This window comes from Athene noctua, chromosome 6 (genome assembly GCF_965140245.1).
Source record: "Athene noctua chromosome 6, bAthNoc1.hap1.1, whole genome shotgun sequence".
Classification (NCBI taxonomy): domain Eukaryota; kingdom Metazoa; phylum Chordata; class Aves; order Strigiformes; family Strigidae; genus Athene; species Athene noctua.
The window spans coordinates 51,470,616-51,496,026 of NC_134042.1; the positions used below are offsets into that span (position 1 = coordinate 51,470,616).

The 25,411-nt window shown below is 42.2% G+C and overlaps 1 protein-coding gene across 1 annotated transcript in view; it reads left to right on the forward strand.

Moving 5' to 3' along the window:
* Nucleotides 1-25,411, forward strand: part of MDGA2 (MAM domain containing glycosylphosphatidylinositol anchor 2) — a 392,576-nt gene that overhangs the window by 358,287 nt on the left and 8,878 nt on the right. Inside the window, exons 11-14 of the mRNA XM_074909039.1 lie at nt 4,590-4,767; nt 12,629-12,649; nt 17,817-17,972; nt 19,087-19,245. Coding sequence (XP_074765140.1) covers nt 4,590-4,767; nt 12,629-12,649; nt 17,817-17,972; nt 19,087-19,245 — 514 coding nt within the window. The remainder of the gene's footprint in view (nt 1-4,589; nt 4,768-12,628; nt 12,650-17,816; nt 17,973-19,086; nt 19,246-25,411) is intronic.

The following is a 25,411-nucleotide window of genomic DNA, read 5'->3' on the forward strand; positions in this document are numbered from 1 at the left end:
ATACCAATACCCATTACCGGCTTAGGATGCATAATACCGAAAAGAAAAATCAAACTGTTTTGCTTTTAGAATGAATAAAATAATGGAGCTTCTTTATTGCTTTTATTTGGGTGGCTGTAGAAGAGGGTGATAAAAAGCAGCAGCTGAATTTGATACAGATTCATGACTAGTTTTGTTAATTGCAAACTTTAAACACGAAGTATTAATTATCAAAAATATTTGCTGAAATCTCTGGTTTCGTATTTCCTTATCCAAAGATGAAGTGTAATAAGGATTTTTTTTTTTTTTACAAGACCACTGTAAATGAGACAGAAGTACCTTGAAGCAAAGGTGAGCTGCCAGAAAGTCAGTATTAGCTCAACGCAACTGGAAGCACAGAATTGTTAACAGAGCTCACAAATGTAATTGGTAACCAACATGCTGGCATAAAAAATGTGGCTTAAAAACCCACTAATGATGTATATTTTATTTTTTTTTAAAATGTTGAAAATTAGGTAATTTTCTTCAGAGTTTTATGTTTCTCTGTTTCCTAATTTTTTTGAAAGGGACAGACACAATCATGAAATTATGTTCAGTAGTATACCACTCACTTTGGGGACATAGTCAATGGTTTTAATCTTCCTTGCGAAGACTGGTTGGATTTAACTTGATAGTTTGGATTTAAGAATAGAAAATAAAATAAAAATTGGAATCAGAAGTACAATCAGGGAATTTTTCTTCTGAAGGACCAGCAGCCTTTGTGAGGTCTGCAGAGCAGTTTCTGTTCCAGTGTATAAATATCACTTAAATGTTTTGAGGAGCTGTTCGGACAAAATAAGAAAAATATATAGAACTTATGTTTCCATTTGTGGGCTGAATTAGTTGCATATAAATTTGTTGCCCGTTTGAGAATTCTATAAATTGCTGCATATTAAAAAAAATATTAAAAATTAAAATGTAAATTCAAGCACATATTTCAGATAAACCACTCAGTCTTAATTATAAAATATTTTAGAAATTGTGCCAGGAACCGCACTAGGTGCCTTGCTGTAATCACTGTCTAGAAAGATACTGTGAGTTCAGCTCCTACCACAGTTTGGTATGGTCAGAAATGTTGGGTAAAATGGAATTTTATTTTTATTTATTTATTTTTCAGTATGGGCTCAGGGGTATGTGAATGAAAAAGTGACGCTCTGAGAAAAAAAGTTCTCATTTACTTTGGTCATTTTACTTGAAGGACATTTTAAAAATAGCCACGTTGAGTTTAGAAAATTTTAAAGTGATGTTTGAGAAATACAAAACCAAAAGTACTTGCACATTTAAAAACTTATTTGACTGGCTGGGTAACTTGGTACATGTACAGATAGTCACAGGAGCTTGTTTCCAGTTCCTCCCTGGAAACACTTTCCAGTTTGACCACTCTGGGCGAGGAGAGTGTCTGTCCACGTGAGATGATCCATATGGGCAAATTCCTCGTGCTCCTCTTTAAAAATACAGTCTAAATCTTCTTGTAATTATCCTTAATATTGTCTCTGCAGCACAGTCATTGCTTTGCTCTCAAGGATAAGGGTCTACTCAAGACAGGGCTTACCTGTCACTGGGAGGGCTCCCTGACAGCCTGTGAGGTGTGCTTATGCATTATTCAACGGATATGAAACGTCCCGGTGCTGTTTCTGTTTGTTTTTTTGCAACGTTTTAAATAATCTGTGCATCTCTGTTGTGAGCGTTCAATGCAGATCAGAACTCAATGGCTGTTCTGCCTGGCGTGCGTGAGAAGCAGAGCCTTGGCCTTGCACCTTCCCGTGATTTTCCAGACGCAACGTTGACCGTACGGAGTGTTTGTCACTTTTCTCCTGAGCTTTCAGGTTTCGGCGGTGCCTGGAAGATTTCGGTGAGACGGGAGCAGGAGAGGCGTGTGTGTGGCATAAACACGGAGCAGAGGGTGGGAGGAACAGTTCCCCTAACGCACGCTGATATTTGTCTCGTGAGCTGTGCAATGTCAAAATATCACACAGCAAAACCTGGGTGAAGGCGGTGTCCGTGGCACATTCTTATTCTCAGCTATCCAAAGAAAAGTCAAGGAGAAAAGACTGAATTTCTGTTAAACAACCTGTATCTTGGGTTTCGTCTTGTTTTGTTGGTCTCGGTACTTGGGTACAAAGAGCTGTGAAAGGGTTGGCATCTAACAGAATCTGTCAAATTGAAATTTTTCATGAGCTCCACTGGGATGATCTCTTAAAGATACATATTTTCAGTATCGTTATTACATTTAATAACTCTCTATAGCTTTGTGGCCTCGGGAGGCCATTAACAGAGGAACGCCTCGTAGCCCAGGCTGTGTACAAAGCTGTGGTGGACACTTCATGAATATCACGTCTTATGAAGTGGGACATTTTAATGCTTGCGAGAGGGAGAAGGTGACGCGACCGGGGCTGGGCGCTCTGGTGGTGCTTCTCGGGGCAGACACTGCAGGTTGCTGGGCTGCAGCATCTCTGGGCTCAGCAGAGGGCCCCTGCGCTGGGGTGCCCTCAGCGATTCACTTACCTTTCGTCCTGCTCTACACCCACATGTCCATCCCAAAGCTTGCTGGTGCCAGGGCCAGGTTTCAAAGGCAGATCACCACCCTGTGCACGTGCGGGATTTGTATTAACCAGCATCCCCCTGCCTTGCACATCAGGCAGGCAGCAACGTGGTTTTCCATTACGGTAACTTGTTTTTACGTTTCTAACCTAATCTGAGGGTTTTTTTCCTGGCGTTTCTCCTATATGTGACTTAACCCCTACAGGCCCAGCCCTGAAAAGCCACCTGAGCCTTATGGCATGGCTCACCCAGCATGTGCAAGAGCAGAAACCCTGAGGTAACATCTTAGATGCGCTCAGCATTGGTCTAACTCAAGCCCTGCAAAGACTCAAAGTGCAGTAAACCTCACATTGACTGGTGGCAGCAAAGCAAAGCTGATGTCTAGAGCTGTTCCATCATCCCAACTTTCTTAAGAATTCCTCTTGCTTTTTTGTTTTGCAGTCTGAGTTTCATTTAATCGGCATATAGCTGTGTAACATACGATATGTATTGATGCTACAGTATCGACATCTCTGTCCCAGCGCTATGAATTTAAGGCTTGGAGCCTGTTAATGTTGCTGCAAATTTATTTGGATGAAATGTGGTAGATTTAGTACTAGATTTCAGCGATTTCAGTGCCCATTTTTATTGCATCAGCAAATTAAAGTTTTGGAATAAAAAGTTTGCTGTCCTTAAAAAATCTGTATTGGTGAGCATGTAATAGGTAAGAACTCGAGCGTGCCGGCAGGTGTAGTAAGCTTAGTGGAACATCTGATTTTAGCATCACTGCACCTGTACAGTTGTCTTGGGATGTGCGGTAAATATTTAATGATTTTTTTTCCTTTGTTTTCTGCAGATAGTGTCTGTAATAAGGCAAGAGTATCTGCAAGTAATATTGCAGTATCAAATCACTCAGCTGCCCAAAATGTGTATGATTTCTGCTTATCTATAAACTAGTTAATGTTAGAGACAGTGTGGCACTCTCTTCTTGTGATGGCTTCTTCTTAATTAGATTTTTTTTTTTCCTTTTCATTTCTTGGTAAGACATATAAATAAAAGAAAATATGGATTTGATGTTGAAAAGAATGTGCAGTCTATAAAGCACAAAAATCTATGCTTTGCTTTTTTTTAAATTTTTTTTTTAATAAAACAGCCCCTTGATTGCTTCTATTGACTTTCATTGTTCTCTGAAATCCATCCATCTTTGAGACTACAAGGATTGCTGATAATTATGCACTAAGGCCATTAATAGCTAGCCTATTTCTTTCTCACTCATCAACAGAAGTGGTAAGTGCTTGGAAATCAAACTGCATTTCAGTTCTTCAGTGTGCTCTTATTAGCTTCAAATGAAGCCCCAAATGACAGCTGTGAAACCTCATCGCCTCTAACGAGGAGGCAGCACCCAGCTCACGGAGCCGCGGCTGACCCAGCCTGGTGTACACAGCAGCACAGAACGCATCTCCCACTCCAGTTGCCCAATATTATTTTAAAATCATGGAGGGAATGGGGCTTCTAAACATGAAGAGCCAATTTACCTGGTCAGGTTTGTAAGTGTAACGTTTGACAGCCAGTAGACTCAGCCTCAGTGAGCTGATGAAATTGAATTGAAATGAACAGCATTTTTTTAAGGGAAAAAAAAAATAGATTTTTTTGACAAGTAGGTTTTAAAGAGAGGGGCAGATTTGCAAAGAAATTTAGGGTCCTAAAGGTGGAAGGATTCAGTGAGATTTTTAAAAATGCCGTTGGGGCTGCCCAAGGTTTGGTGCGGGACCTGCGCAGGCAGAGGACAGGGCAGGTGGCAGGCAGGGGTGGCCTCTCGGTGACATGGGTTTGCAATCTGTCAGCTCATCTATATCTTACAGAAAACACCAGTAGTGGGTTGTTTCAGGGAGGTTTGTGTTCTTGCTGTGTTGCTAATTCTCGTGGGCTGTCTGAAGGTTTAAGGACGCACCCGGGGTTGCCCAGGTCTGTGTGTGCTCCTGCTCATTTCTAAGGTGCAGAGAACATCTATCCCAAAAGCTCTGACATTTGCATCCTTCTTTTGATTTTAGGCTGGACAACAGCGTTGGTGGGAACAGGAAATTACAGTGAATGGAAATATTCAAAAGGGAGAATTAATTACCTACAACCTAACTGAGCTGATCAAGCCAGAGGCGTATGAAGTCCGTCTAACACCCATCACCAGATTTGGGGAGGGGGACTCAACTATTCGGGTCATCAAGTATAGTGGTAAGAAGACCTTTGTGTACGAGCGAATGCGTTGCGGTGCGTTCTGCACGATTCTGTCTGCTGTGCAGGGTGTGGCTGCGCTGGGTTGCACGGTGTGAACTGATTACCAGTCCTGCACATAATGCTGCTTCCAGGGGGGCTCCCGGGAAGGAAGGTTCTGGGTAAAACTGGGTTGAAATTAAAGTCTCCAGTAGAACAACAAATCTGAACAACCAAAATGCAAAATCGTATCAAAGTTTTTGTGAAATAAAGGGGGGAAAAAAAAAAAAAAAAAAAAAAAAAAAGAACAGATTAATGTTAGCTTTGTGAAATAGCTCGTTTTAAGGGTTTGTTCTTACTTTGAACACTTTGAAGGGCAATCAGTTTTGAAGAGAACTCTACAAAACAAGTAGTAATCTGGAAGTGTCAAATCAGTGTGGTGATATCATCAAAATCCTTTTTTTTTTTTTTTCACCCCAGAATGGAGAAGTTTTTATTTGAATGTGAATGATTTAAAAAAGAAAGTGACCATTTCCAGTCCTCTGCAAGTGGAAAAGGGCATTTGTACATTTTCGTCTAAAAGGTCTTGCCATGACAAAGAAAAATAAAGTATCCATACATCCTTCCATTCAGTCTCCCAGCATTACCAGGAATTCATTCCTAGAGTTCTGAAAAATCCCTCAAAATAACTTTGTTAGGATATTTATTTAATGAATAACTGAATTGCTTTTCTGTTTTTCTTCTGCAAAAATTATAGTGAATGGGCAAGACGTACCTTAGAGAGAAGGTAGCTCTGCTAAAGATATCGTTGTGCAGTTTGCAGTGGAACCTGATGTGCTGAGCATGTTTTATAATTGAAAAAGGGAAGTGTGTGGCAGGGGGAGATATTTGTAAATATGGAATCGTGATAGTACGAGTTTATCATTTGGGGACAGACTTTTGGAGTAGGGCCTATCGCGATAGGAGAAGGGATAGGGGTTTTAAAGTAAAAAAGGGAACATTTGGACTAGATGTAAGAAAGCAATTTTTTACAGCGAGGGTGGTGAAACACTGGAGCGGGTTGCCCAGAGAGGTGGTCGATGCCCCATCCCTGGAGACATTCAAGGTCAAGTTGGGTGTGGCTCTGAGCAACCTGGTCTGGTTGAAGATGTCCCTGCTCATTGTGGGGAGGTTGGTCTAGGATGGAGGATGATCCTTAAAGGTCCCTCCCAACCCAAACCATTCTGTGATTCTGTCGTGAGGAACCTTGCTAATCCCACGAGACAAAAGCCATGTGACACACAGGTCAAGTCACAGCCAGGCACATAGGTCAGGAGCTGGATCCAACAGTGATCAGTGCCGTGCAGATTGGAGAGCCCAGAGCAGGAAATCACATGCAGCAGAAGGCCCAGAAACCACCCACAGATCGAGAATTACTTTTAAAAAATGTTATCAAATAATTTTAAGTAGTGAACAAATCTGAAAAAAAATGTAAATGTCTTGTGCATTGTGTGTGCAGTTCTTTCTGATCAATCATTAGCTCAGCTGTACTCAACCTCATCACAGACTATTTTTATCACTGTTTTAATATCAAGGGGAAAAAAAAAAAACAAAAAACATTAAGCAATCTCAAGTATCAGTTCTAAAGAATGTAGTGGCACGTTTCACTACCAGATTTGCTAACGGTGGCAATGAGTGAACCTTAGGTTTTGCTTGTTACAGGTAAGTGTTTGCAAAGTCTGTGTTTCCCAAAGCTCTCGAGAACAAACTCTCAATTAAAGGACTTGTTTGCTAAATCTGTGGACATGCAAATGAGGAGAAGATGGCCATTGTGCTGCGGTTCCTGTTGGACTTTGGCTCCTTGTTGGACCTCTTTACCCTATTGAGGGTCTATTTTCTGGCACTAGCGGGAGGAGTCCGGTCTCTTTAGGGCTCCCCACGTGCACAAGGGAAAGGCCCAGAGTCTTCCCGAAGGTGATGAGGAGCAGAAGCTTCCTTCAGATGTTTGGGATTTCTCTGCAGAATCCCAGTCTCTCCATGCTGGCTGTGATAGGGAGATGTATCCTCACAGCCAGCTCGTGCCAGGCAGCCCCTGCCCTCTTCCATGGGCCTCAAAATTTCTCCCGTGACTTAAATACTGACCAGTACTCCTATAAGGAGGAAAAACCCCACCATTTAGGTCACTCAGTCACTACTGCTCCTTTTTGGTGGTGGTTATACTCTGGCAAGTCTCAGGAGGTTGATTGAGGTCTCCGCTATGGCTCGCAACCGTGCTGAGTTTGAGGTTTTAAGGAAACATTATGTGATTTACGTTTCTAGCCCCTGGCTGGCAGGAAGAACGTTCCCATGCAGCATAAAAGGCGTTATTTTGTCTACCGAAAATTTTTTCTGCTAGAATCTGCCATTAGCGCAGACGCGAGCAACATCCCATTTCAAACGTGCTGATGAGGTGCCAATGCGAAATCCAGCCGCCCAGGAGAGAGGCAGCCGTTGCCTGTGCCCCAGATGGAGAGATGCTTTTGGAGCAACGAGCAGTGCTGTTACTCTGGTGCTGACAAATTCACAGCTTCGGAAATCATGAGCCAGATGCTAATCAATAAGATAAACCTAAAGCGACTTCCCTTTGAAGAGGGATCCCAGAACCGATGAGGCTTTGTGTGCTTAAAATATGCATTTTTATCTCAGCATTTGTCCAATGACTACAGTGTCAGCAAACTGTTACCAAGCTAATTTTAAGGATGTTATAGCTTCAGCTGTAAAATAACGATATCACATACATTATTATAGTGCAAATCCAATAGTTATAATCTGAAATGGTGGAGCCTTAGAAAAGCGGTTAATGGGCTAGCAGGATGCACAGCAGCAGGCCTGCATCAATGTAAGAAATAATTATAAACATTACCCAGGAAATAAAAGACATCATGGGAATGTTTCTTAAAAGGAGAACTAAATTAATACTTTTTTACATTTTTCTCCCATTACTTTTTTTTTTTTTTTTTTTTTTTTTTTTGATTGTGAGACCTCAGGCAAGGAAGGAAACATTTGAATTTTCATAGTTCCAGTAGGATTCTGTGTGTGTATGCGTGTGCCCCTGTGTGTTCAGTTCGGGTCAGTAACCCAGAAGTACGCCTGCCTCTGGCACTATCAGCACTTCTTTCTCATCCCACCACGTTAAGAATACTCTTTTTGGAGGACCAGGACTCAGAATGATGTCCATTCAGGTCTTGAATATCTCCAAGGATGGAGACTTCAGAATCTCTCTAGGCAACCTGTCTGGTGCTCAATCAGCCTTGGAGTACAAAAGCTCTTTTCTTAGGTATAAGATGTATTTGTATTGCTGGCGAGGATTCCCATTGCGAACATTTTTCCCCTCATTTTTTTCTTTTTTTAAACTTTAAGCAGGCTAATAGGATTTCACCCCATTTTAAAGAAATGCAGTTTGAAAAGCGGATCAGACGCATTGTAGTTAGAGCTGCTAAAAATGGTAGCAGTTTTTTGCCTTTAAGAAATGCATTAACTTTTACAGTTGAGTTTCATTTTTGTGCAAATGGAGGATAGGTAGGCCAGGCACTACCTAGTTTTTACCTTGACAGCTTACGCTTATCTTTTGTGGTAGGACAATCTTGGGTAGGTGCTGCACAGAACTGATCTCTCTAGAATAAAGTGTGTAAGGATCAACGCGACATTTCTAGAGCGTTGGCTGCATTTGCTGTCTTACTGGAGAGGAGAAGGATGCTCAGATTTCTTCCGGGGCATGAATCACCCTCTGGACATGCCCGTATCTCTCCAGTGACTTCAGAGACACTCCAATGACACTCTTAGATGAGGTGTCGAACTTCCAGATTGTTAAAGTTAAGCCACATTAATCCTACCTGTGAAGCCGTTTTTATTGGCTTACACTCCTTCATACATGGTGCAGAGCACATCACCTTTTAAATTAAACCCCACAACTGGGGGAACGTGGAAATTGCTAATATATAAAAATAACAGCTTCCAATGTGCTAGGCTGCTGGTAGCCATCTGAGTGTCCAAAATAAGGAGATATTAAAGCAGGAAAACCTCAGTAATGAGCTCTTTACAGTATACCCTGCCATCCCAAGTGGGAGCTGTAAATACAAAATAAAAACTCTGCAGTATCCAATCCCATGAATCAAAAACTTACCCATAGTGCAGGCATTTCATAGGGAAATCCCTCGCCTGCCGTGAATTATTCTCTCCTCTGAATGCCAAAAGGACGGGAGAAAAGAGCAATCATCACAGTAGGAGTGACATTGATAATTACAGCCAAACATCACTTGACAAATTCTTTGGTAGATACATATGTTACTCTGCTAGTGAACACAGTCTGCCGAGTAAATACAAACAGGGCAATTTCAGTAGCACTAATGAGTGTTTTGCAGGCTAATACAAAACAGATATGTCTCATAGTAACAGAGATATGTGTCGTAGTAACAGTTTAAATATTATCTCCATCACTTTACATAAATCTGTGTCAGCCTGGTTGATATGAACTGGCTGTAAAGTCCTCCAACTCCTCCAATTAAAGCTTCAGCACTCGCTGTTTTAGACATGCACTTGCGTTTAAATATTTTTAAAGTTAACCAGTGATCAAAGAAGCAAGCTTAGGTCTCTTCTGTGAAAAACAAACAAACAAAAAACCCAACAAAACCCCCCCAAACAACCAACAACTTAGCATTACTACTATTGGTATGTAGAATCTGCAGCAGATGGATGATGGTGGCCAGTTGCTTTGTAGGGCAGCTTGCACGTTTTCATATGAGGTTTAGACACTCCCCAAATTCTGTATGGAAAAAGAGTATATATTGTAGTTATTATTTATTACTATTCTTAGGATTATATTGTGAGCCCCAGAAAAATAATATTGGCACCAAATAGGGCATAAATGTTAGGTTTTATAAGTTTGCACAGATAGATATTTCCGTTATTATCTAGTGTTATAAATAGTAAGTTAGGCAGATTGCTAGTATGGGAGGAAGAAAGCCCTGTCCTTGTAGACCAGCAATATTTACACTGAAGATTGCTTTTCCTGTGCAAACCAAGTGCTCAGAGGTATGGACTCTTGATCTTGATTAAAGCTTTTAGGTGCTGGTTATAATTACCACAAGTAACCAGTTTCCAGTGGCAGAAAACATAGCAGCTGAACATCTAGCATTCTTCTACTTACCTCTGTTTTTTTATAGTTTTTGATTTGCAGCTGGTTTTTTAGAGGGACATCATGTCACAGTCCCTGAAGGCCACCTCACTTGTAACCTGAACAAGCGTCTGTGTTGGGAAGGATCTGTGAGAAATTTAACTGTCTTGGTATAACTGCAGTTACTCCTAGTAGAAGGGCAAGAATTCAGAAAAACCATTCAGCCTACATGTTTCTGCTGTGATCTGCACAAGTACAGATCACTGAAAGCTAAAATCATCCAAGAAAACGGAATTCCAGCAGGTTTTATTCTCCGCTTGCTGGAGGAAAGGCAGGAAGATTAAGGGATCATCTGTCTTGGCTCTAACGAAGCTCAAACATTTCCTGACACTTTGTTCTCCTCCCGAGATTCTCCGCCAGCAAAACCTTCCTCCCAGTGTGAGCCCGGGTCAGCCGCGCAGGGCGGTGAGAACCCTCCGAGGTGCACAGATTTTGCAGACATTTCAAAGTCAGCCTTGGGAATTTACTCCCTCAGCCATCCATTAATTTCCCTTTATGGGTAATTTAACTTGCTGCCCGTGTGTCGTGCAGGCAGCAGCCTTACCTTTCCGCAGTGAGAGCCAGAGCCGTTACCCCTTGTCTTACAGCAATGTGCTCTGTTACCTAGAAGAGTGAGCTGCCTTGGGTTTTTGGTTGTGGTGGGTTTTTTCCCTAATTTACGATCTTAGAAAAGTTCAGCCTAACTGCTCGAATTTTCTTTTCTGCTCTTGTCAATCAGTGCAAACTGAAGCTAGTTTGGCAAGAAGCCTTTTTTCACTCTGCTGTGAACAATTTGAATAGCATGACTCGAGGTTACATGCTGATGATCGTTTCCCATAAAAGCCTGTATGTTTAGTTACAAATCAAGCATCAGTAAACGTAGTTCCCAGCAATTTCAACTAATTCCAAGTTCAATCACCCAAGGATTTCACAAAATGAATGTTTCTTGGAGGATGAAAGGTAATTTGTTGGTAAAAGCCACGAGGTTATCTAACATAACGTAATGACTGATTTTAAGAACATTGCACTAGGGCAAATCACTGTTCATTTGTTCCAGAAAAGTCAAGACAAAATGGCAGAGTTGCTAATTCAGAGCTGGTTTGCAACTTTTAGATTGAATCTAGAGCTATGCAGAATCTGCGGCTGGGGTCACAAAGAAAAGTTCGTGTCTCTAAACAAGGTGTGAGAAGGGCAGCAAGGAAACATGGAGCAACGTGGTGTCTGGCGTTACCAGACGTACCCATTATTTGGAGATAAACATTTATTTCAAATTTTCTGCCAGTAACATGCAATTCCAACTGCGAGCTTAGCATCCTTCTGTTTCTCACGTAAGGGCTTATAGCAGAAGGGCTGTTTCCTAAGCCATCCATCCTCAAATTCACCCTTCTGCAAACAGGTGGCACAGAACCGCAGACTAATTTCTCATTCAAACCTGATTTCCAGTTTTTAGTAGAGGTTACTCTGGACCTCAGCCTGGGTGGCCATTCCCATGGTTAAGATATCTGCAGGTACTGCTACATTTCATTCTGTTTCAGCCTATTAAGGTGATAGATAAATAATTGAATTTCAATATTAGAGAATTGTGCACGTAGAGGTTTTGTCATTTTGCCTGTGAAATAAGAGTACCAGTTTTATCAGTTGCCCCAAAGATTCCCCGTGCCCAGCTGCCATGCGGGGCGTTTCACAGGCTCACAAAAGAACAGACAGAAATAATATTTTTCGGCAAAGTTATCTCAAGGCTTCTCCTGCCATGGGATAGGGAATGGGCAGAGGTGGGATGCAGGGAGGCGGGATGCTGCACTGATGCTCCCGTCTCTGAGAGCACAGCGCCAGGAGAGCAGCATCCAGGACCCGGCCGTGCTAGCGGGTCCCTGTCCTGGTCATGGCTCCCCTGCAGGCACAGGATGTGCTGGCTCTGCTGGCAGCTTTTTAGGACAGCACACTTCACCTTCCTTTGTCATTGTCTTTGAAGTATGTCCTCCCTGGAAAAGGGTTTATGTGCCAGCAGACTCTCATGTTTTTTTCTGGGTTGTGTCTCTTGGTCTAATGAGATCAAACCTCTTCTCACAAACTTGCTGTGCTTATGTTTTCTGCTATTTAAAAGAAAAAAAAAAATAGCATTTCTAAGAAGAATGCAAGTGTTGTGTGTTTCTTAAGACTCATGTTTACACAGACATCTTGAAGAATCTTATTATTTATTGAGAACAGTAATTTATTATGCTAAGTATTCTTGAGCAGTGCTAAAAGGAAACTTTAAGTGATGAACAAGGTCCAGTGCAGAACCTCTGCTTTTGATGAATTCATCCTGGAATTCCTATACAATATTCCATTCATTTCTTGAATTCCTATACAAAGGCATCACCCTGGAGTTTTGCTGTGCAGCTGTCCCCTCCCTTACAGTATCTGCGCCCGTAATCTAGGTTTGATGCTTAATCACAGCATCTTGTTCCCCAAGCTGCAGGTCCTGGTGATGGAGCGTACACATCGTGGATGGGAGAGGCTATCATTTCTCACTGAAATCGTTGCCTTTGGATAGCCAGGGGGCCACAAAATTTGCTCAAAAAGGAAGTTAACAGTCTTGCTGGCTGTCGGTGTAGGAACCATGATCAAAGTCTTGAGGGGGAGGGAACAACAGGAAATTTAGGATAATCTGAATATTGATGAACTAGAATTTCTTCTTTGTACTAATTTTCTTTTTGCTCTGTCTTCCAGCTCCAGTAAATCCACATCTACGTAAGTATTTCTTTATCCTTTTAGCTTTTATGTGCATAAAATTATCCTTAAACCTGTTGTCCCTTACAGTTAAAAAGAAAATTATTTCACCTTCAGTTGGAGCCTGTGGATTGCAGGGACCACCTTAGTTTTGCGTGCAAGCTGGGCTGGTGGCTGAAGATGTCACACCTAGGCGCTAAAGCAAGAGTAGATGGAGGAAAGAAAAATGATAGCTCCGCCTCATCTTTCTTTCCCACTGCCCAAAGAGTCCATCTAAAGGAAATTACTAATGTTTTGAAATAACATCCATTTGTGGGCATCGCAGCTCTCTGTGTATGGGTGATGCTGTGGTTTAGTCATGGGAATAGCTACACACCGATAAATTAAAAAGCTGAAAGTTCAAGTACTGTGTAGGAACCGTGTCTGCGCCTCAACAGGTGTGATAAAAATCTTGAAGGAGAAGTCAGTTGATGAAATGTTCTAAATTCATTTGCCCTTGCATAAGAACTAGGTTTGCAGTTCTTGAGTTATTTTGATACTTCCAAGGGTAGTCAAGAGCTCGTCTGCAGCTTTAAAACCAAAAGAAGAATGTTATTTTTTTTTTTTTTTTTTATGCAGCGCTTACAGGAATCATGGACCTCATTTGCACAGAGAAATGTGGAGACCAAAAGTGTAACTAGGGTGTGAAAGTGCTTAGACAAATTCACAGGAGGCAGCTCCACAGGCACGATTGAAAATGCAAACTCTGACTATTTATTCACTAATGTGCTGGTGCTGGGGCGCAGGGATGTTGCAGGGTAGAAAGAACTTCTCCCGCAGCTTGTTCTTACGCTTTTCCACGGGCACCAAATCCCCACAAACGTTTGCAGACAGGAGACTGGGCTGGAGCTTTAGTATGTCCCAGTAAAACCACCCAGTTATTCCTAACAGCCCCCACATCCGCTTCCTGATTTTCTTCCACGCCGCAGCCAATACATGTTGTGCTGTCGCAACATATTCTGCCGTCACTCTTTCTTTAACAACATGTGCAAAAAATATTCCTGCGTAGGGAATGGGGTTCAGTCTGACATTATTGGTGCCGTAGTGCAGCAGTAATCAGGCCGAGCTGTGCGAGCAGCCTCTCTCTCCATCTCTCACATGCAACGGCTTAACCTTTCTGTAAATTTTAAACTTATTTGCGGAAGATCTTGCGCAACGCATTAATAATTAATCGGGGCTTAGCTCAAAGCTCACGGGAGCTGAAGGGACCACTCCCATTGACTTAAACGAGCGGTAGATGAGATCTTTGCTAATTAATATATTAAACGTATACTCTCTGATGTTACGAAGAAAACGCATTGCAATCCTGAGTGCTTCACAATGTAATCCTCTATGATTTTAAGCTCCGAAACTCTTAATTTTCGAAATATCTCTGTAGCTGTAGCGGCCACGTGGTCGAGTGCAGGCGACATCCAAATGGACCGTGCAATGGGGAGTGTGTTAGGGCAGGGGGGGCAGCTCTGGCATCCTGGCCACCCTTCAGCTGCTCGCTAGGTCGGCACTGGTAGCGATGGGAAAGTTTGCCCACCAGAACTGTAGGGTACCCAGGGTAACTTCTTTCCGATGATCAAAACATGTTAAAATTTTGGTTTGCCTTTTTTCCCCAAAGACTTTTTGAGTGAAATCCTTTGACAGGGAATAAATCTTGCTCTGCAACAGGGTTCAAAACTGTAAGGTGGAGAAGAGAGATTCCGTCTCCCATAATGAATTCAATCTCATTGTTTTCCGTGCTTTCTACAAAAGTTCTGGGGTTTTTTTCTAAACTTGTTGGGCTGAATTCTGATTTTATTTACACTGTTGTGAATGGAAAATAAGAGCTGTATTCAACTGGGATAAGATAACTGTATTAGAAACTGAAGTCACATTCTTCCTGCTTCAGTTCTTGAATAACCACATTGCATAAATCCTTCTCTTTTTTTATGATATTATGAAATTTATGAAATAAATAAGGAAGTAGCATCAAATGACTTAAACACTGAGATGTAGCCTGAGAGCTACATTTTATTTTGTAACATAATATAAGCCATTTGATGTAAATCATAAGGATTTCATATCAATTAGTGCAGCTAGAAGTTGCACTTGAATAACGGAAGAGATTAGATGTTAGTCATATGAAACCTTAATTTTATGGAAATAGATGACAAAAAATTCATACTACAATGAAGATTGTTTCACCTTGAGAACAGTTTCAGGTTTTGCCCTAATTACCAATGAAATTATTAATAACCTGAGTCCACTTCCAGAGCTGGCGTTTACTTTGACAAACACTGACCCCTATCTTTAACGATAAGTAACACCATTGCTAGTGCTTTCAGCCAACCGTAGTGTCTGAGCCGTGTCATGAGCTGGAGCACCCATGGGTGCTTGGGGAAGGGCCGGCAGTTCCTCCTGCACTCGGTGTGCCCCGTTAATGAACAGGTCAAGACCATCCAGATCTATTTAAATGCTCCTACTTCTTGCATAAGAAAAGTCCTGAGCTGATCCTCAGGAGCTACTTCCCATTTTTATTCTTCTGTCAGTTTTTATGGAGCGTTTAGTGCCAAAAATATTTAGCACTAACCTTTTCCAATGTATTCTAAATGGCAGGGTCCCACATGAAACCAGTGTTTTCCTATTAAGTAAATGGCAAACTTTTACTTACCTCTTTTCATCCTGGCCTGATTTTTTTTTTTTTTTTTTTTTAACTTGAAGAAAAATCTTTTATTTTGCTGATGTGGAATTTCTTGATGAAGCTCTGAGGGCATGGTGCGACATGCAAATGCAGCTTTTAAGGTACTGGAGGGGCAGCGTTGGAAAACGCTGAATGGCTGAAAAATCTTTGTGTTCATTCGCTTTGCTGCAGGACGGGATCTGGTAGTCAGAACTTTTCTCCCTTAGTTACTGTTTTGCCCTTTAATTTCATCATGTTGTGTAGAAGCAGCACCGTTTTTGCTATGGGAAGGGCTTGCATAAGTGGAGGTTGAAGCAAATGCACAAAATATAGTGTAAACCAAGCGAATTTGGAGCTCAAGTCATGTAAAAAGTATTCTTGAAGATGAGAGGCACAGCTGGCATTTTGTTCAGAGTGCTCCATTTGAGTCCTTGTGTCTTTGTCAGGGTCTTTGCTTTCTCTTTCTGGTCTTTGGGATAAAGACGGAGATGTTGGTCTGCATCTATTCACATGCTTCTCTCTGAAGGGATTTTGGAGGTAATCTGTCCGTGTGTATTCCTTGTGGCCTGGGTTTTTGATTTGCTCACCTCTCAGGAAGAACCACAATCAGGCCTCCACTTGTATTTCTCCTCTGCAATGCTCATGATGGTGCTCCTCCATGGAATGATTTTCTGTATCGCCGCTTGTTCATCGTTCAAAATTCAGGATTGAGAAGACCCTGCTTCCAGAACCAAACCAAGGGGCAAGGTCTTGAAATTGGCTCCCCATCGTGCTGACGGTTATCAGTTTTATTTGCCACTGAAAGAACGGTGCTTTAGGGAATTAATTCTCCTGGAGGTTCTAATAAATTTGATGGATTTACCGAGAAATCAAGCCAATCTGCTTGAGGTACTAATAGCCAAGGAAGTTTCTGTGGTCTGCATTTTTGTGGTAACCTGCTTTTTATAGAATGGTGTTTTATATGGACTTGTGGGGGGAGTACAGTTTGTGTTGCTCTTTGGACAGGCAGAAGCAGAAGGAGGAAGATTTGGAAATCACTCCTAATGCACCTTGTGGTTTGGGATGAATTTTTCAAGCCTGCTTTTTCAGTCTGCAGTATTACCTGATTTTAAATAAGCTTCAGACCAGCATCCTTGCTTAGCAGTACATATCGAAGCTAAGCTCCAGGTCCCTCTGTCTTCACTGATTTACAGGGAAGCTCCACTGGCTTAAGTGGATTTATAGTTCACTGAAACCCCAAACCTGCAAACATTTATATACCTTCTCAGTGTAACACAGATGAATAATCCCATGGCGCCTGGTGTTAGAGTTCCTCATAACAATGAATATAAATTGCACCCCTATAAAGAAGGCCATAGCTGACACAGTGTGCAGACAGCTGCATTCTCCCTAGAGAAGAGAGATTTGCTTGTTTTCTCAGATAAATCAATTGACTTTGCTGGAAGAGTAAACTTGGCAGGAACTGTTCATGTGCATAAAATTAAGCTTTTGCACGTTCTGCATGGGGCCTTATTCTGTCCTGGGATGAAAACTGAACTTTGAATTTTAGATTTATTTTGGTTCCTAAATGTCTGGCAGTAGGAGTTTCTCATCCCATCGTAATCCAGCAGGTAGGAACGCTGGACTGGTGTGCCTCAGGGACCTCTGTTTCTCAAAGGAGAGGTTCCCAGTAATCCTCTCTGGGGTTCTTGGCATTTTTATTCTTTAGACTTAAGCTTTTACCACCCTATGTCAAGTACCTAACAGAAATCTTAGTGAAAGTCTAGATCTCTTTGGGACATCATACAGTTACCTGTCCTGCCCATATAGGTTCAGATAGACCTAAACCTTCCTCTCAGGTATTTGTCTAATTGGTTATTATAATCCAGTGATGGGGACTCAGTGCTCTTCCCGAGCAATCCATTCATGTGCTTCACCGTCCTGATTTTTAGAGATTTTCTTCGTGTCTACACTAAAGCTCCTTTGCTCTCATTTTAGCTATTACTTGCTTTCCCATCCCTATTGAAAACCAATAATAGTTTAGGAGATGTCACTTGGGGATAATGTTTTCATTTTGCAAAACTGCTGTCTTCTTTTGCCTAATGGTTTACCCCTAAACCAAAATAATCCACTTATCGCTTTTGTTCCCTTACTTCATGTTTTATGGACATGCTGCCTGTTCTGAGCTTTTTAGAAATACTGGCTGGGTAAGAAGAGACAATGTCTCTAAGGGCGGTTGTACACATCTGAGTACGTGAGGAGCGGCTATACTGCAATATAATTTCAAGTAACCCCAACACACATTGATGACCATGATTTCTTTTTCATTGAGGTTACTGCAAAAGGAAACACACGCTAAACACTAGAAGCTGACGTGAGATAAATGTACGTTGATTTTCCAGTGCTGCTAATAAGCATCATCCCACAATGTGTTTGCTATAATTGACAAGTACTTTGAGAAAGAAGCGTAGGATGAATAACGTCAGCCACTAACTTTCTGCTCATTTTCTGCGTTGGCAGGAGAGTTCCACTGTGGGTTTGAGGATGGTAACATTTGCCTTTTTACTCAAGATGACACGGACAATTTTGACTGGACAAAACAAAGCACTGCCACTAGAGACACAAAATACACCCCGAACACGGGGCCAAACGCGGATCGGACTGGCTCTAAGGAAGGTAAGCGCCAGCGGTGTGCCTGTTCCCCCGGCACTGCTGCTTCCCGGGGCGAGGGACCTGTCCAGGACAGCCAATTCAGCCCGCTACTTCGTTTTTTCCTGATCGTACCAAGAATAAACATACTTCAAGGACTTCTAAAAGAAATTGCTGGTGCCGATGCGTGCGGCTGGTCCCAAAGCACAACCTGCTAATGGTGCCATTAAGCATCTTGTATTGTTTCTGTTGTGCCATTTTCAAAGCGATTGCTTTTTTGTTATAGTCTAGTGGGGAAATATTCTGGCACATCTTGAAATAGTCTTCTGGCTTATGTCATTTAAATTCTAACTTGGACTGTCACAATGAGAATTTTTTTTTTTTTTGCCCTGTTTTTACTTCGGGTGTTGCTAAAATGTGTAATTTTCAGTCTGCTACCCTGGTTAACAGAAGTGTGCCATCTTGACTGCAGTGTATATTTGCATTTGAAAAGTCAGACATATTGCGCTGAATTTATCGAGTGCTGCAGTAACTCATGCTATTTTATTGTATGCCCCCTCCTTGCACTACCAAAAGGGGGAAAAAAAAAAAAATCATGCTGCATTGTATTTGCTTGGGTGGATTAAGTAAATACTATCTCTGTTGTGGGCACAGTCCAGGATCAGAATAAATGAATAATGTCTTCTTTCGTGAAAGTGAGCTTTTGAACATCTGATTGACATGGCCAGTTGAAAAAGTTCCTTGAAAGGTTTCTATCGAGATATTTTCCCTTTACTTTACAAGTCCTCCCTGCACACTGTTTATAGGTACAAATTGCAACCTTGAGACTGAAGGCTGAACCTCGCCATAAAGATTTTTTTTTGTTTTCTTGTGCATATACGACATTATGCCAATTTGAAGTTGTTGACGAGTACTGACCTGCTAGCCCTGATTTTACTCTCGGTAGAAAACGCATCGTTGAAGCAGTTGTGGAAAGCACGTAGGCTTAATGCAGAAGAAATATATTCCAGAAAAAACGATGATGTCAGATGAATGTGAAAAATTAATCCAAGATGCTGGATAGCCCTGGTGTCTTCCTGCATGTACACGTGTTGGGTTTTGAAGACTGTAACCTAATGATTTCCATTTGGACTTCCCCTAGGTTTCTACATGTACATTGAGACATCACGCCCCAGGCTGGAAGGAGAAAAGGCCAGACTTGTTAGTCCTGTTTTCAGTGTCGCTCCAAAAAACCCTTATGGAGCTACGAACACAGCCTATTGTTTCAGCTTCTACTATCACATGTATGGACAGCACATAGGTGAGAGAAAGCCAATGACCTTGTCTTTTCACTTGGGGAGAAATAGCAGGAGGAATGGCCACTTGTATGGGACAAGGGCACGGGAGGACCGCCAACACCTGCAAGGGCCAGTTAACAACCAAAGCAGGCAAGAGAGGTGCCCGATAGCCCCTAATTGCTGTAAAATTGTGTTTCCCACTAACCAGCACGCTAGCAGGGGCCCCTCTTACACCTGGGAAGTGCACGTGTGAGGTTTTGAGCACTTTAGAGCGTGAAAACAGAAAAGGTGATCCTTTCAAGGACTTTGCCGGATACTAACACGGTGTTTTGAGTCACTCCTGGCTAGATTCAGGATCAAGCAATTACCAGCAGCACTCCTCGCGTGCTGGCAGCTGGAGCGGCACAGCCCGTGTGCGACGCAGCAGCATACGGCTCCTTTGCAACAGGCGTGAAAAATTTGCTCACAAGCTGTGGGATTATATATTTTCAAGGTGTATCTGTACGTCTATTTTTAGTCACAGCTCTTTCAACGCACACGTTTAATTTCTTGGCATGGTATGAAAAAAAAAAAAAAAAAGTGGGAAAATATGAATGTATAAATGATAGAGAACCAGTTTTTATAAATCCTGTAAATCCCGGTGGGGTACTTGGTGCTTACCAGTGTGTCAAGAGGTTTTCCAGTGCCAAGCTGACCTGACTAGATATATTTTTATATGTATTTCAAGGGCAGGCACATCCTCACAGTGCATTCTGGTGGTTGCTTCAGAAAACCTTTGTCTGACCCGAGGCAGAGTTCAGGTTTTAAATAGAGAAGACAAGTTCGCTTAGGGTTGGTTGGTTTTGTTTTTTGTTTTTTTTTTTTTTAGTTGTCTCTGCACTGCAAGTGCGTGAATGCAGCTCCAGGTTTAAATTCTCCTGATTCAGTATTGCAGTGGGAGCTTGGCTGTTTATTGGAAGGAAGCGATTGAGCCATGCCACGCTTAATGACAAAAATATAAACTTCTCTATATGGTCATATACCAGACTATTTCTGGTGTATTACAGTGAAGGGCAAAGCTATAAACACAAAGGGTCAAAGAGTTTTTCTGGAATACCTTACAGTTGGGATAAAATATAAGAAAAATCAACCACTGAGGCTGACATCTGTCCATAAAACAGTGACCTCTCATTGGTGCAATTTTTTTTTTTTTTTTTTTTCGTGGGCTACCTTTTCAGCAAGTGTCTGTGTCCTTAGCTTTTTTCTTGAGACCAACCTTTCCTCTTTATGTGTAATTTCTTGAATTGCCATGTATAATGCTGGCTGATGAAGGAGCTGACCCACGGGTAGAGATGGTGACAGTGATGATTAGGGATCATAGTTGCATAGGATTTGATCATGCCAGTGTGGACACCTAGTTGTCGAAAACCAAAATTGCTCAATATCGTTTTTGTTCCTTAATGTTAAAAAATGTAGTTACCATCATTTTAGCTAATGTTCAAAATTACCAACTTTTGAGTAGTTTTGTACAACAATAAACGTATTATTCTGTCTTTAAGGAGCAGACTGACAGAAAAATCATAAATTAATAATGTCAGCCATGCGTCTAGATGCTCATACATGTCTACTAAATTCAAAATTTCAATTCCTTATAATGATAAAATGTTATGAAACACAGGAGAATGCAGCATGCACACGAGAAAAAAAATTATGAAATCAGAAAATATATACCGTTTGATTTCCCAGATGTGAACTGTCACTGAAATTTTTCCACATGAGGATAATGAAAAGAAAAAACTAATGAATGATGAAATTCTAAGACTTCAATGATTTAAGCACATGATCATTTTATGAATAGTTGTATTGATGAGGTAACTACTTGAATGAGTTTTTAAAGGTTTGTTGTCTTAGAAATTTAGAAATATTTTCACATGGTGATTTGCCCAGACAAATCAAACCTTATCATAGAATCAGGTTGGAAAGGACTTTTAAGATCATCAAGTCCAACCGTTAACCCAGCCCTGCCAAGGCCACCGCTAAACCACGTCCCTCAGTGCCACATCTACACAGCTTTTAAATACCTTCAGGGATGGTGACTCCACCACTGCCCTGGGCAGCCTGTTCCCAGTGCTTGACAACTCTTTCGGTGAAGAAATTTTTCCTAATACCCAACATAAACCTGCCCTGGTGCAACTTGAGGCTGTTTCCTTTTGCCCTATTCCCTATTTACTTGGGAGAAGAGACCAGCCTCACCTTGCTACAACCTCCTGTCGGGTAGTTGTAGAGAGCCATAAGGTCTCCCCTCTGCCTCCTTCTGCGTTTCAGATGATGAGCTCTCATGTTAAGGATGGCCACCACCTTCTGCATCAGGCAGAGTGTGGCCAGCAGGCTGAGGGAGGGGATCCTGCCCCTCTGCTCAGCACTGGTGGGACACAGCTGGGTGCTGCGTCCAGTGCTGGGCCCCCCAGTACATGAGAGACATGGGCTTACTGGAGAGAGTCCAGCTCAGGACCACAAAAGTGCTGAAGGGAACGGAGCATCTCTCAGGTGAAGAGAGGCTGAGAGAGCTGGGACTGCTCAGCGTGGAGAAGGCTCAGGGGATCTCATCAATGTATAGGAATACCTGAAGGGAAAGTGTAAAGAAGGTGAAGCTCAGAGATGCTCAGGGACAGGACAAGAGGCAGTGGGCACAAGCTGAAATAGAGGCAATTCTATTTAAACATAAGAAAAAAAACCTATCACTGTGAAGGTGGTCAGACATAGGCACAGGTTGCCCAGGGAGGTTGTGGAGTCTCTATCCTTGGAAATCTTGTCCTGGACAACCTGTTCTGATCTGCCATGCTTTGGGCCAGGGTTTGGATGGGACAACCTCCAGAGGTGCCTCGAACCTCAACCGTTCTGTGGGAAATATTTAATTGGTAATATATTTTTTTTTTCAGACGAATTACATTTAATTAAGTATTAATGCCCCGTGAATAATTCTGAATCTTATTGCTAGAACAGATTGACTGTTTTATCATAGGCTGTTAGAAGCCTTGACCCTTCATGCCTGTTCTGGAATTTGCAGTTGACATATAGAAGGTGTTTCTTATCCCCATTTGGGAAGGAGTGCTGCCAGTCAGGGCAGCTGTTGGCTGCAATATGCGTTGCCAGCTCAGAGGTTTCTTCACAAGAGCAGGATAGGAGCTGCTGAGACTTCGTGTATTATCCCTGTGCTGTAGGATCTCTCTTTTGAATAACTGTGAGCTGCTGATTCTTGACCTGACTTTATTGAAAACTGGAAGTATCTTTCAGGGGAATTTGGCTTAAATAAATTCCAGCCTTTTCCTCCTTGGACCTGGTGACAGCATGTTCAGAGAAGATGCTTTGGCCATTAACCTTTGATTTTTCATCCAAAATGCTGTAGCAAAGTTCACCAGACTTTGGTGCCTTTCCACTGGATTGCTTTATTCTCCCTAGTTATCAATATCCATAAGATTTCCAAGCAGTATTTGGGTTATTGTTCCCATGTCTCAGGGGCAAAGCACTTTGTTTCCAAAACAGTTTCAGCGCTCTTCAAAATGTTTCTGCATTTCCAACAAGGTTTTGAAGGATCCCTAATAAAACAAAATGTCATCCGGGAATGATCCTCTGTGGACTGGTCTTGGAGGCTTTGGGGTGAAGATACTTCATTCTCCATTCTTAAAAAAAAAAAAAAACAAAAAGAAAAAAGTGATTCCAGTGACATCAATTTGAGAATATGCCTGTTGCCCTACATTGGGAAAAAAAACACTCTACCAGTTTATCCAGCTCAGCTTCTGTGCCTTCTGTTCAGGTCTTTGGTGTCTCTGGAGAAGAGGCTGAAAATTTCTGTAGTGATAAGGAGAGGTACTTGGGAGTCTTTGCAGAGAGCGGAGCACAGATCTGAGATTAGCACTTAACGCTACAGCACAGCTCTGATGAGATAAACAAGGACCTACATCCCATGCCATGGCAGTTAGATTCAGAGAGATAAAGTGTTTCTTTACCTGAAATAGATGGCTCTTACTTAGCAGTCAGACTGTAATTCCTGACAGATCGCAGAGTGCTGGCTGCCAGAGAAACTGCGTGCGCTTTGCTCCACACCCATCAAAAGGAGAAGGTAGATCATCCCTAAAACATAAGAGAAATAAAAGTTCCCATTACTTGATTTGCAGCAAACCATTGTTGGGGAAGAAAAAAATGAAGAGTCACTGTCCTCATCGTGTCTCTATGTTAAGACAGAAATAGGTTATAGTTCCATTAGAGCTGTCACCGTCTCGTAAAACAATCTATATGTCTGATTTTTCCATCTACACCCCAAGATGGGGCACTTCTAATTGATGCTCTTAAGAACAATCATTCTTCTTGTCATTAGACAGCCATCACAAAACAAAACAAAACAAAACAAAAAAAAAAATGTGAGCGGAACATGCTGTCAGGGCACAGTGTGAGAGCTCTTTGTGTCTGCAGAGTGCTGAGCGCTCAAAGTGCCGCCCCACTGTTGCGGCTGGCGGCATCTCCGGAGCACCCTGCGCTCTCTTGGCAGGACGATGCTGTCAGGAAGTAAACTTTGTTCCTTAATTCACAGTTGTTACTCCTGCCCACTGTTTTTTGTTAAAAGTCACTTCATTAGCCATTTCTTTAGAGTTTGGAAGAGTTTGAAATCTTTAGATGGGTTCTTGCTGGACACACCTTGGCGTGAACCCTATAGCCAACCCATCCTCCCCCGCAGCGTCGGCTTTGCAAAGGCCATGTAACGTTGCCAAAACCTTACTGGCAGAATGTCAAGGATCAGCATCTGTTTCAGATGTCATTAGTTAAGTTGTCAGTGACGTTTCGGGCCGGTGTGTGTGCATCTCCAGCAGTGAGGGTCAGGCAGGTACACCCGCACTAACCAACACGCTGGGCAACAACAGAGCATATCTGCCACAGTAATGGCTAATTTGTATTTTAAGTCAGACTGCTATCATTCTGTGATTAATTTGAAGAAATTATGTGACACAGAGAGGCTGAGTATGCCATGAACAATCTTAAATCTCTGTAACCTCTGCAGTAATGGCATTGCATACTTTTCATACCCAAATTATTCACTTATTCCAAACAGCCCTGTGGCATGGGCTGTATCAGCCTGCAAAAACAGGTGAAATTAGTAGCTGGCAATTCACCCCTTGCGTGATATGGGCATTGCTTTGTGTCTTTTAGAAAAATAACATTATATATAACTCTATTTTATAACTTTAGATAGTCTTGTCTAAGACTCTGCCTTCTTTCAGACCATAGACCCAGCACAGCTGTTGGAAAAAGTCTTGGAGAGCAGCAGATGGGAAGGAAGGGAAAACTGTTGTAGCTGACCAATATAAACTTGCCCAAGAACTGTTGCTGCTGTCTGGAAGAGGGCTGAGGCCAAGCAGGCACTCGCTGTGAGCAGCCCTGCACAACCCTGTGAATTATTACTGGGCTGGGCTCTAGGGCTGCTCCGGGCAACCCTCCTGAGCATTCCCCTTCCAAGCCCTTTTTGTTTCAGGTCTTTTTGTTTTACCCAGGAGTGTGTGTACAGGCAGGGGCGGAATGTCCTCGTTCGAAGCCGTGTTTCCTTTGTGCTGCTTCTGCACCCTCCCCTGCATTTGAAAAATAAAATGCTGCAGTGGGAGGTAGGTGGGAGACACGGTGCCGCCCAGTCGCTCCGGCGAGCACTGCTTCCCCCACCTCCTTCAAAGAAGATGTATGGCCTCATTCTGGGCACCCTGGTGAAATAGCCGTGATGAGAATATTTGCTGCTCCATTACACGTCTAGCCTTATGTTTTTCAAGGCACCGAGTTTTGCTATTGCTAGAAATAAGAACTTTTTATTAGCAGGAGCTGAGTCACTGTGCAGCTGCCTCAGATCTGAGAGGTTTCACTGCAAATATAATTTGTATGAGCTTCCCAGCTGCCATGTCTAACACCCTAAAAAAACCCAGTAGTTTTGTGTGAACTTGTCTGTCAGAACTTTCTCAAATGAAGGCTAAACGCAATGTTTTACGCAGCACAAAGAGGCCACTGCCCACACATCTGCAGATGACAGTGGTGGGCAAGAAGGAACAACATCTCCAAACTGTGAATTTCTGAACCCCGATAAATGGAATCCATGCATTTGCTGTCTCTTGGTGCACCAAGGCAGTCTGGTTTCTGTTCATGGTCTGAACCAGCGAAGTTAACTAGAGGGAAGGG